Below are 11022 nucleotides of genomic sequence, written 5' to 3' on the forward strand. Positions count from 1 at the left end.
CTATGAAGATCTCCAGTGCCTGGTTGCATTACTGTTTGAAACAGCAGGTCAAAGTTTACTAGGGAATTTTCAGCGCACCACAGCAGCATCCCCTGACTGTTAAGGCATGGCATGGAGAAGCACTCTAGATTTACATCTAGCTTGCAGTGCACTAACTTGCTATATAGACAGGCCCTGAGTTCTCACTTTCCCCAGAGGCAGCAACACAAAGAAACTTGATAAGCAGTGTGTCAGTTTCACCACTGCCCACAAGGTCTGTACAGCAGGAAAGAAGTTGACCAGTTTTCTTAATTTCACTCTACTGTTGCTTGGAAAAAAAGGTTATAGGTTGGTGTAGAGGCATCAGAGCCATCTGCAAACTCAAAAGAGTGTTAGACAACTTTCCAAACATGACCCGTTTTCTTCCCTCCAAGCCTTACAGTAGATCACTTTTTAGTTACTAAATACCAGTTAGGAAAAGTTGGTGTCATTAGCAAACCAATGGAAGATGGGTAAAAGGAATCAATATCTACTCCACAGGAATCTCCCCTTTCGTCTATACAGTCTAATCTTTAGCCCCTACATAGAGGTATATTTCACAAATTAGTTATCACTGAGGTGGAGAAAGAGCTCCAAGCAAAAGCAGCAAAGAACAGAAGTTAACATAAAAATACAAGAAATGGAGGAAGGGAAAGGAGTTAGACAATGCCAGAGCAAAACTAAGTGGTAGTAAAAAAACACCTGAAGAAATTGACTTAACCCTCAGTTATCATGGTGGCAGGAAAAGAAAAGACTACAGCTGGCGGGGGGGGGGGGGGGGGGGGGGGGGGGGGGGGGGGGGGGGACACCAAACACAAAATTTAGAACAGTTTTCCATCAGAAAACGCAGTCCCATTGAAATAAAAAATGTGTGTTAACAAAATTTTATCACTCTCACCTAGTGTAGATAAAAATCATTGATTTTTTTCCTAAAAAGGTCATTTAAATCAGATTTCTAAGTTAAATTTAATACTTTTATTAAAAAGCCATGTACATCTATGTCATAAACAGAGTGTTAAGGGTTAATGTCTCTTATACCTGTAAAGGGTTACAAGCAGGAAACTGGACACCTGACCAGAAGACCAATCAGAAGACAAGATACTTTTAAATTCGGGTGGAGGGAAGTTTGGGTGTGAGTTCTTTGTTCTTCTCTCGGAGGGTCTGAGAGAGACCAGACGTTACTACAGGCTCTTTAAGTTTCTTTTCATATAGTAAGTAAAACAGGCAGTTTAGGCTTTTTAATTGTTTTACACTATTTGCATTTGTGGATCTGGCTGGTTAATTTTTATGTATGTAGTTGCTGGGAATATTTTGATTTGTATCGGTACTGGGGGGGAAGGTCTCTTTCCGGTGTCTGTAAGCTACAGGACCCTGTAATAGTTACATCTTGAAGTTAAAAGAAAGGAAAAAGTAAAGAATTATCTCTATTAAAAGATTTCTTTTTAGAGAACCTTATTGATTGTATTTTCCTCTGTTTCCCTTGTTTTATCCCAGGGGATTGGGATAACTCACCAGGACGGGTGGGGAGACGGTAGGGGGAGAGAAAATCTCTGTTTTCCTTGAATCTGTTTGCTTCTTTGTGGAAGGGAAGGGGAGATGCTTCTCTGTATGGTGATTTAAGAGGTTAGATCAGTATCTCAGGATAGCCCAGGGAGGGAAGTTCTGAGAGGGGGAAGGTGGGGGAAATGTTTTTTTTCTCCTTGTTTTAAAGAACCCAAGGAATCTAGGTTCTTGGGGTCCCCTGGGAAGGTTGGGGAGGTCAGAGTGCCCCCAAAACACTGTATTTTTGGGTGGTGGCAGCCTATCAGATCTAAGCTGGTAATTAAGCTTAGGGAAATTCATGCTAATATCTCATTCCTGGACTCCAAGGTTCAGATTTGAGAAAGAATGCTATGACAACCTAATTTCCAGTTACATTTGAAACTGACATCCTAAGCCAAGACTTATCAGCCTATTAAATCATTCCATGTGTCAAGATTTTCATACAGTAAGTAACATGCATTGACAGAAAGTCACTAATCCCGAGTTAAGCAGGAGGAGAGCACACTCTTTATAGGCCAGGTTTACACTACAAACTTGCATCGGTATATCTATGTCACTCAGGGGTGTGAAAAACCCACACCCCTGAGCCATGTAGTTATACCAACCTAACCCCTGGTATAGACAGTGCCACGTCAACAGGTGGACCAGTGGGGTTACAAGAAGGTGAAAGTCAGTGCAGGATCTGTCTTCTCACGTTTAGGCAGTAAGCCACCTAATAATAATAATAATAATAATAAAGCTTGAAAATGCCAGTCACCAGTTCTGGTAAAGCAGAAGGAACCTAGTTGGTTAATATTCTGTGTGAGTTTGCTCTGAACAACATGACCTACTGGTTCTCTACAGCTCAGTGGTAACAGAGGACTACTGGAAAGTCAGACACACATCTACGTAGTCCCATGCAATTGTAGAGGCCCATCACAAGTGGTATTCATTGCCTTGCTAGCTACCAAACCACACCAGCCTCTCCTTTTTGATGTGGTCATGAGGCTCTATTTTCTGTGTGCTCAAAATTCTGCAAGAGTTCCACATCAGTAAGGTTTAAAAAGAATTGTAAAGTTAATCCACAAGTGTCTATGTACTCAACAGCAAGAACTGTAAGACTGAAATTTTGTTTTCATGGTTTGTGAAGAACCCATTCAGTTGTTAAACATGTCTTACAAGAATCAGGTTTTTTTTAAACTTTTAAAAAAGTTGTCTTTAAATTGAAAGACTTAAAGATGAACCAACCCTGACAAAAACCTTTGATTTGTACTTATGATACAAACACATCTCTAAGAGCAACAAAAATTCATCTCTACATCTAGCCAAAGCCTTCTAAGAAGCATAAAAATCTGAACAGCAGGAAATGCAATGTTACGGTCAAATTTTAAAAAGCCACACTGGAAAGAATGCAGTTAATGTACCCCAATCAATCTCACCCTCTGCTCTTGTATGCCAGTCACTTTGTTCAAACAAACAAACAAACATACATTGATGGTAAGTATGTTCTTACGACAAATCCAGAAGCTATGTCGTATGTCAAAGCTATATAACTTACTGATTTGGCCAGGAAATCTTAACCCTCACCCCTATGGTTTGACATTTCACTTGGGGCTACATATGTCTTATGACACATCCACTGGCTTATGGAGCAGAATACATGCAAGCCAATTACAAGGATGAACCAATTTTAAAGTGCCCGCAGCTGAATGAAGCTCAATCACTGCAAACAGAAAAGGGTTAAAGCAACAGTAAAAAGGGATCTGATATGAGGGAAGCATGTTATTAAGAAAGCAAGATGGGATTTGGATCAGTCTGGTTTGCATATGTAGAATAATACCTTGCATTCATGTGGCAACTCCTACTTAAATATTTCAGCACACTTTAGAAACCTGCTAATTTATCTGAATTTGCCCAAGGTCACAAGGCACGGTTGTGAAAGAGCCAGGAACATCAGGTTTCCTCATTCCCAGCATGCACCTCCTCGAAAGAGGGTGAACTGGAGGCCGTTCTCTGGCTCTGTCAGTGGCACACGTGTTGGGAGTGGCCCTGACACACATGTCAATTATGGTACACTGTACTGTGATTAAGAGACTGAAAGAATAGTATAGAGTTATGATTGGAAGAGCCTGGGCGATGAGATGAGGAGAGAGATAAGGCTGTTGGAGATGGTGTTAAGCTGCAATACTTTTGTATTTCCTAACTTTAAAACAAAAGTACAAGTATTTGAAACACTGCAACATTCTATTAATTTTTCCCCCCTCTAAAGCTAGTGACATTGCAATGGGTTTACAACTTTTGCTCCATCTTAGTGAATCTTTGCCTGAGGTTTATTTTAAATATATGCAAGAGCAGCTGCCCAGCAACACCTCTGCATATTAAACACAATACTGGTTGAGCAAGCGCATGAAAACTACATGGACTCATCCTACGGCTGCAGAAGAAGCCACTTGCTCTTCATCAAGCCACACTCATTTTGTCTAGGCAAGGTCCATCAGAAAGGAGGAAGGCAGAGGGGAAAATATAAAGGTGGAAAGGGGCTAGAACATATAACAGTGCAGAAACAATTTTAAAAATCCAGGAAGAAGCTGTTTTGCAATGGGGGGGCAGGGGAAGAGGGAGGGATAGTTTTCCTTCAAGATTGCCCTGAAAGTATTTGTTGTATAGAAACATTTTGAAACTCAATAAATTTGTAGACATGACTTAGAAGTAGTTTTCAATACTAAATCTGTCCCCAGGTTATTTTGTGACTTCACAATAATTTTCCTTAAAAAGGATTTGTCTCTCCTCTACTGCTGTGTGAAAGACGCAAACAAACTGGGGAAGAGTTTGAACTGTATCCAGAGTGCAATCAGATACACAAGATAGTCTCTCCATACCTTCAGTTTTTCTTTCCTCTACTTGTCCTAATTATAGTAGCCTTAACAGTTTAACTGGTAAGTCTTGTGACAAATCACACAGATTTAAGTTGACTGGCTTAAAGGGACACTCTGAAAGCAAGATTTTTACCTCGCACAGTTATGGCTAAACATGTGAAGAAAAACAGCAGGTGGAAATCATGAAATTAGTTTTATAAAGCCAGAAAACATGATTTAGAACGGAAGACTGTTTCTCCATAAGAAGCTGCCCTTCACTCCTAGATTCCACAAGCAACAGAGGACCAGGAACAAGCAGAGAACCTCAGAGCGTGTTTGTGGTGCCTGTGAAGACTTGGAGGCGGGCTGTCCTACATACTACTTTTCTACCTTGAAAATTTTCCCTCTAGTTTGCCCAGCTTTGAACACTGAACAGGGTGTGATAAGATCAGTGAGAAGGAGACATGGTTCCAGTATTCCAGCAAAAGAGACTGGCCAAAAGTTAAACTGATTGAGAGACCTGCAATACCCAGGCCCTTATCATGGGATCAGTTAGCAATCAAGACATTTACAAGTTATGTTTGTAGCATTAGTATTGTACTAGTAGTTTTTCCGCAGCATATAATAATTGAGACAGAACTAAATTAAATTTACAATTAGATGCTATTTTTCACTGCAAGTTACCACAGCAAGATTTTCATAACTGTTAAGTTGCAACAACAAAAATTATGATTTATCACCCAGCCACTTCAGATTATTGGATAAGAGTAAGCTATATAAACAAGGAAAGTCAATACGTTTGTGATGAGCATGTTAATATTCTGAGAAAAAAAGGAAACACATAAGATATGAAAATGTCTAGAATCTGGTTTCTTATTTCTGCTTTTGTTTCTTTGGACAGCTCCTTCCAATTCAAACCGTGATAGGAGAAGTAGTAGATGTTGCCAAGGGATGTGCCAAGTGGAGGAATGGTGGTCTGATTTCCAAGACGTCATGTGAAAGGCAAGTCCGTTGAATATCGTTTGGAGCTCTAACCTAGCTGAGTCCTGGGAATGGACAGACTGGAGCAGTGTGTTCTTGGAATAGTGGTGGGAAGTATTATGGCATAACAGCAATGGAAACCGTAATAAATGACAACAATAATAGGTAGGACTGAGCCCAGTAAGAGGAAGTGTCAGTGGCATCTTACAATCAGTTGCCTTTAAATAATCAGTCTGTTGTCATGACATCCCTGTTGCTCTTACCGGATTTGAGAGGGAGGTGCAGAAGAGTGATGAAGAGACTAGTACTTACTCAGACAAGACTAAAAAGTAAGAGCTAAAATGTGGCTCTCTCACCAGCAGATGGCAGAGTAGTCTGGAGGAGCAGAGCTGGGGTCAGGGGCTCCTTTCTTACAAAAGGATAGAGCCCAGAGGTGGCCTTGTTCCTGGTGGTGGTTATTGACTTAAGGGAGGAGTCATGGCCTCACTTTCACCATTTAAAAATTGAAAGAATCTGAAAAGTGAAAAGTGACCGAAAGTCCCACTGGGAGGAAGCAGGAAAGTGGCTGGAGCAGCAGGGCCCCAGGCCCTTTAAAGGCTCTTAGGATCCCCTGCTGTTTTCACTGGTGCCAGGTGCACGTAAGGCCAGCTGGACCTTGCTCCTGCTGATAGATGCAACCCCAATGGGGAAGACAGAAGCACTGGATAACTCTTCCAATGCTGAAGAAAACATTTAGCTTTTACTGGAGATCTTACATAAATGAAGATGTGCGTGTGTGCTTTGAGAGAATGATGTGTATTCATTTTCTGAGTGTTCTGTTTTTTGAATGATGGTAGTTGAATTATTCAGAGCTGAAACAACATGAAAACCAAGCAATCCTGGACTATATTCCTCCTAGAAATATAGCTTTGAAAAGGTACTTTTGTAGTTAGACTGTAAGCTCTTTGGAGCAGGGCTTGTCTGTGTTATGTCTTTGTACAGTACCTAGTGTTACTCAAACTCCTGTTATGATTGAGGACCCTGGGAACTACTGTAATGCAAGAAAATAATCTAATAAGATGTATTACTGACTAGAGCAGAAGCAAGGCCCATAGCACCTTTGAACACATAGTAATCACCTAAGAAGGAGAAATCCATTGTATACATGCCCATAGTAGGTAAGCTTGTGCAGAGTTTGTGTAGTTGCTGACCATCTTAGAAAAGTCATATCTACAACATATTTTAATTCATTCCTACAGTTATTTTTTTGTGCAACTCTTATATTAAGCCATAGAATTCATCAGTACTAAAAAAGTTAAATGCCAACAATATTTATAAACTGGATGGAGCAGAATCACACTTTAAGGATCTAAAGACTTACTCCAGAAACAGTGGGTTCCGTGTTTATTATGTCTCAATATCAGAACAAATGCTTACTTCAAACCAAAACGTGCTGCCATACTCCCAGTGCTCCGAGTTCCAGCATTCCTGGTACCTGGAAAGCATTTGTGACTCAAAGACACCTATAAATTTTAACTTCGGAATTTCTAACCCAGAGGGGAAAAAAGCTAGCTCACAAGCAGCTGCTACAAACTAAGCTACAGCCAGTATAAGTTTTATTTTTTCTCACCCTTGTTTAGCCTGACACCCACTGAAATTGGCAACTGGAACAACTTGCTTGTGCGGATTCAGAGACAATTTATGCATGCAGAAGTCATATATTATATTAACACAGTTCCTTTGATCCCAAACATTCCAAGCACACTTAAATGAATTTAGATATATTTGACACTAGTAGAAAGCAGTCACCTCCAGGGAAGAGGACAGCAGCCAGGCTATAGCCCAGGCACTGGAGGAGGAAAACTAATCAAATATACCAGTACAAAACCAAACTTAATAAGCACAATGGGATCACTGACACAAAAGCAGAGCTAACTACTCATATTTAAGGTTCTCCTCTGAGAAGACACAAACCCTAACAATTTGTGTGAAAATTTCAAGTGTCCAAGTCACTTTTGAAAATGGGACTTAGGATCCTAAGTCACGTAGTGACTTGGGCACACCCCCCTTTCCCTACTTCAACACAACATAAACAAAGGGTAATAAAAGGAGACCAAGCACCTTGCAGCCTCAAACATTACCCACTCTTTCTCCACAGATATACACCATAGCGGCAGTCTCCTTAGAAACCAATTAGGGAGGATCCCAAAGCACTCTACTAGCAGAGTCACAAACTGCACATAAGGGTCAAGCCCCCCCTCACGCAACCACTGCAGCTGAAACACAGAGCTGTTTCATGGCCCAACACAAGGCAGATGGTGAAGGCAATAAAGGCCGTGGCCCCTGAGGACTGCGCCTAAGGAAGCAAGAGGCAATTGCACAAGAAAGAGTTTGGCCACACCACCACAAATGGTGCAGGTGGCGTGGCACACAAATAACCGAGCATGAGAGGCAAGGACCTCATCTGACAGGCAGGGAGCCAGCAGCTCCGGGCACCCGTTCGCCCCCCAGTTCGCTGCCACATTTTTAGAGATGTCTGCAGCTCAGTGAGGGATGGGGTGGAGGAGGGTCTCTTCAGAGACTCTCCCTTTAACGCCACGGGCCTGGCTGCGGGCTCCAGCCCCCTCCCCGCGCGGCAGCTCCGGCGGAGGGAACCCACCTGCACAAAGGATCCAAGTCCAGGCTCTGGGCCTCGCCGCCTCCCCGCAGCCCCGCGAGCAGGAGCAGGAGCGGCCAAGCCGGGAGGCGGGGCGCGGGGAGACACCGCGGGGCAGGGCCCGAGCCGCGGGCGACGCGTCTCATGGGTGCAGCGCGAGGGCCTCAGAGCGGAGCCGGAACTAGCGAGCGCCGCTGCCCCTGGGACATGATAGAGAGGAAGGGGGGGTCATGTGATCCCCACCCCCGGCCGATCATGTGACTCCCGGGTCATGTGACATGTCATGTGAGTGACAGGCTCTGCCGCGGCAGCGCTGGTGCCCGGCGAAGGGGGGTGTGAGGGGGCTTGTGTCTGACCCCGCCCCCACGCACCAGCTTCCACCCACCCCGCCCCGACACCTCCCCTCCCCCAGGCAGGCGCACCCCCCCCCCGCAGCCCCCTGACATCTCTTCTGGGCCCGCACCCTCTGACACCCCCCCCAGGCACTCACCCCCTCCCCCTGTAGGGTGACCAGACAGCAAATGTGAAAAATCCGGACAATGGGTGGGGGTAATAGGAGCCTATATAAGAAAAAGACCCAAAAATCGGGACTGTCCCTATAAAATCGGGACATCTGGTCACCCTACCCCCCCCCAGGCACTCATCCCCCCCGCACCCTTCGACACCTCCCTTGGGCACTCACCCCACATACATACACAACTGACACCTCCCCAGGCACTCACCCCCCCCCACACCCCCCCCCACTGACACCTCCCCTGGGCACTCACCTCCCACGCACCCCAATAACACCTCTGCCGGGCACTCACCCCCCCACACACACCCCACTGACACCTCACCTGGGCACTCAACCCCCCCCATGCACCCCACTCACCCAAGCACTGACCCCTCCAGCCCAATGACACTTCACCCCTCATACACCCCACTGACACTTCATCTCCCCATGCACCCCAGTGACATCGCACCCAGGCACTCAGCCCCCATACACCCTAATAACACCTCACACCCAGCTCCCACACCTCAGTAACACACTCAACCTCTACACTGCCCTACATGCCCCCAATCACATATCCTCAGTCCCCACACGCGCATGCGCGCACACACACACACACACACACACAGAGCATCTCTCAATCCTACACATACACCGCACCTATTATGCCACCACAGGGCTACCCATACACCCCAACACCCCCTGACATACATACTCAGTCCCTCACACACATGCACACACCATAACACCCTTGCCTTTACTCACACTCTGTTCTTTAAACATCTCACATACTCATCTGCTACTTACAACACCCCAACAACCAACTACACATATAAACTCATCCCACAATCCCCCAACACCTCCCCTTACAAAATCCATGACAAACCCACATCATATCTATACGCAAACACATGTGCATTCCCTCATATACACAACCCAAACAGTATGCATAGACATACCAAACACATTGAGATCAGCTATGAGAAGTTGAATGGTGGAAATTTTTTTAAAATGTTAAGTGAGATTTTTAATGACTCATTTATTTCTGTATAATGTTTCTGTAAACAAAAGCTCACTGTTGTCATGATTATCATTTTGGTTTTTATATTTAAATGGGAATGGTTTGCAAACCTTTTAGAACTTCCTAAATAAATAAATAAAAAGATTAAAAACAATTCACACATAGCAAAATTCTTCAGTGCTGGGAGAGACTGAAAGCTAATACCATATGGGTGAGACCTGCCAGCAAGTCTGTGATTAAATGACAGCTGCAACGATTATTACTACAGCAGGAAAGCCAAGATGATGTAGAAACAATACCTTGTTTCAAACTTTGGGAGGGAGTAGAGGCTTGCACACTGTGGCATTTTTCTCACAGGGAAGTAGAAGAGACATCCCCTATTGCCATCTCCACTCAGTTTATCTCAGCAGAGCCAGTAGACTCTGAACTTGCACAATTGGTTACTACCAGGCATCAGGGCCGGTACAACTATTTAGGTGACCTAGGCGGTCGCCTAGGGCACTAGGATTTGGGGGGTGCCATTTTCTTCAGCAGTGACTGTGGCGGCCGGATCTTCGGCCGCCCCAGTCGCCGCTGGCATTTAGGTGGAGGGAGCTGGGGCAGGGGAGCGCGGGGAGGGCTGCCTGCAGCAAGTAAGGTGGGGGGGTGGCATGCAGGGGAACTTCCCGCCCCAGCTCACTACTGCCCCGCCTCCACCCCGAGCACCCCGTGGCTGCTTCACTTCTCCCGCCTCCCAGGCTTGCAGTGCCAATCAGCTTAGCCGCCGCAAGCCTGGGAAGTGAGAGAAGTGAAGCAGCGACAGCGTGCTCTGGGAGGAGACGGAGTAGGGGTGAGCTGGGGCTGGGGGGGGTGCCTCAGGGCGAAGGATGGGGAGCAGCCGCAGGGTGGGAACCACAGGGCAGGGGCATGGGTGGGGAGGCGCAAGATGGAAGTTTCACCTAGGGTGCGAAACATCCTTGCACTGGTCCTGCCAGGCATATGTTATAAATAGGGACACAAGAAAAAAAAATAGGGACATACCTTATAACTCTATTGAACTACACTTTAGATGGAGAGCATTCTGGAGCGACAGCTAGAAAATGGAAACAAACATTTAAAGACTTATCCCTTCCAAAGAGTGACAGCTGGCATTTATGGAAAGAAATTCTGCCCAGTAGTTATCAGCACTCTGTAGTAGGAATTTAAACAAACAGAAATATAAAATGTATAAGACACATCACTGAAAGTGTTTTCTCTTTTCCCTCCACCCTACTGCCTCGCATCCTGCATCATTTTGACCAGTGGGACTCCAAACCAGGGGCAAGATTATAATAACCTAGTTCATATTGAATAATACAATACTCCACAAGCAGTACTACCGGGACTACTCATGGTATAAGGCACTATTCAATGTGAGAAAAAATATCACAATCTAGCCCAAGAGCAGAGTCCTAAACTGATGAAGACAGGATTGGGAGATTAAAGACACCCACCTCTGGTCCCACTACTGGAGGGAGAAACT

General features: G+C 44.8%; 1 protein-coding gene across 2 annotated transcripts in view; it reads right to left on the reverse strand.

The window, feature by feature from the left end:
* The window catches only part of IGF2R (insulin like growth factor 2 receptor), a 91228-nt gene extending 83029 nt beyond the window's left edge, over positions 1-8199 (reverse strand). For both annotated transcript variants that reach the window (XM_050948984.1, XM_050948983.1), the window contains exon 1: positions 8014-8199. In XM_050948984.1, the coding sequence (XP_050804941.1) occupies positions 8014-8156 (143 nt within the window). In that variant the 5' untranslated portion in view covers positions 8157-8199. The remainder of the gene's footprint in view (positions 1-8013) is intronic.
* Between the last annotated feature and the right edge of the window lie 2823 nt (positions 8200-11022).

This window comes from Gopherus flavomarginatus, chromosome 4 (genome assembly GCF_025201925.1).
Source record: "Gopherus flavomarginatus isolate rGopFla2 chromosome 4, rGopFla2.mat.asm, whole genome shotgun sequence".
NCBI classification, from domain to species: Eukaryota; Metazoa; Chordata; order Testudines; family Testudinidae; genus Gopherus; species Gopherus flavomarginatus.